General features: G+C 47.8%; 1 protein-coding gene across 1 annotated transcript in view; it reads left to right on the top strand.

Moving 5' to 3' along the window:
- Positions 1-1,340, top strand: part of LOC119588095 (NPC intracellular cholesterol transporter 1-like) — a gene marked incomplete in the record, with an annotated part of 65,185 nt that overhangs the window by 60,733 nt on the left and 3,112 nt on the right. The window contains 3 exon segments of the mRNA XM_037936803.1: positions 1-297; positions 469-686; positions 852-1,269. Of these exon segments, the coding sequence (XP_037792731.1) occupies positions 1-297; positions 469-686; positions 852-1,269 (933 nt within the window).

The following is a 1,340-nucleotide window of genomic DNA, read 5'->3' as shown; positions in this document are numbered from 1 at the left end:
GAGCTGAAGGAGGCCCCAGTGACCAAGGCTCCTACAGGCGAAAGGCACCTTGACAACGGCTGGCCGGACTACAACCTAGAGACAACTTCGTCAAGTGAGAGGAAGGCATCAGCAGCACGGACCTACCTGAGGAGACGTCGTAGTGTCAGGAGGGACTGCCACACTTGCCCCATTACCCCCATGCCAAACAACCCCTTCCGCCCTGACCCTGAGATGTTTGGGCAGTACCTCCCCATGTTCTTGAAGGACAATCCCGATCTCCACTGCCCCAAGGCCGGTCATGCAGCCTACGGCCAGGTGAGATTGGGTTGTGAACATTTAGTACAGGGTTTTGCTATAATATTTTAGGAAGTCTTTTATGTCTAGGATATCTTGGTTTAATTAAACAGAACTTCTTTCTTCTTTGTATTATCATAATCCTTATATCCTCAAACATCTAATCGTCTGCTTTTCCCCCAATATTCCCAGAGTGTCAAGGTTAATTACGATGACTCAGGCAACCCAGTCACTGGAGCCAGTGTCTTCATGACATACCACACTGTCATGCGCACAAGCCAGCACTTCTATGAAGCTCTTCGGGCAGCCAGGGCCATCGCAGACAACATTACTCGCACACTCAACCTGGTGGAGAAGGACGGAGTCTTGGTGCCAAGTGGAGAGACCAAATATAAAGTTTTCCCTTACAGGTTAGTATGGGACTTCATTGTTAATAGTATGTGTAATAAATATATAAAATTCTGTCACAGAACAAGCACTTTAGGACATTGGTAGAATGATTATTACATCAGCCTAAACACATTTTTTGACTGCCATTCCCCAAATCACTCATTCGTGCCCCTCTCCCCCCACAGCGTCTTCTATGTATTCTATGAACAATACCTCACCATCTGGGAGGACACAGTGCGCATGTTGGGCATCTCTGTCATTGCCATTTTCTTCATCACGCTCTTCATGATGGGCTTCGATGTGTCCTCCTCCCTCATCATCATGGTGATGGTCGTGCTCATCCTAACCAACATGGGTGGCCTCATGTATATGTGGGGCATCTCGCTCAATGCCATCTCACTAGTCAACCTTATTGTGGCCATTGGCATATCTGTCGAGTTCTGCTCCCACACCACACGTGCCTTTGCTGTCAGCGAGGCCGACACAAGAATTGTGCGAGCCCAGGCTGCTCTGGTGCGCATGGGGCCCTCCATGCTGTCCGGAATCACGTTGAGTGATATGGGCGTCGTCGTCCTGGCTTTCGCTAACTCAAAGATTTTCCAGGTATGTCTCATTCTGTTTCTACTGTATTTTAGAAATAGAACATTGTAATCTAAAGAGACTAATTTAGTTTG

Source organism: Penaeus monodon, chromosome 23 (assembly GCF_015228065.2).
Source record: "Penaeus monodon isolate SGIC_2016 chromosome 23, NSTDA_Pmon_1, whole genome shotgun sequence".
NCBI classification, from domain to species: Eukaryota; Metazoa; Arthropoda; class Malacostraca; order Decapoda; family Penaeidae; genus Penaeus; species Penaeus monodon.
The sequence above is the reverse complement of the archived record's forward strand: the minus strand, read 5'-3'. Positions and strand labels throughout refer to the sequence as shown.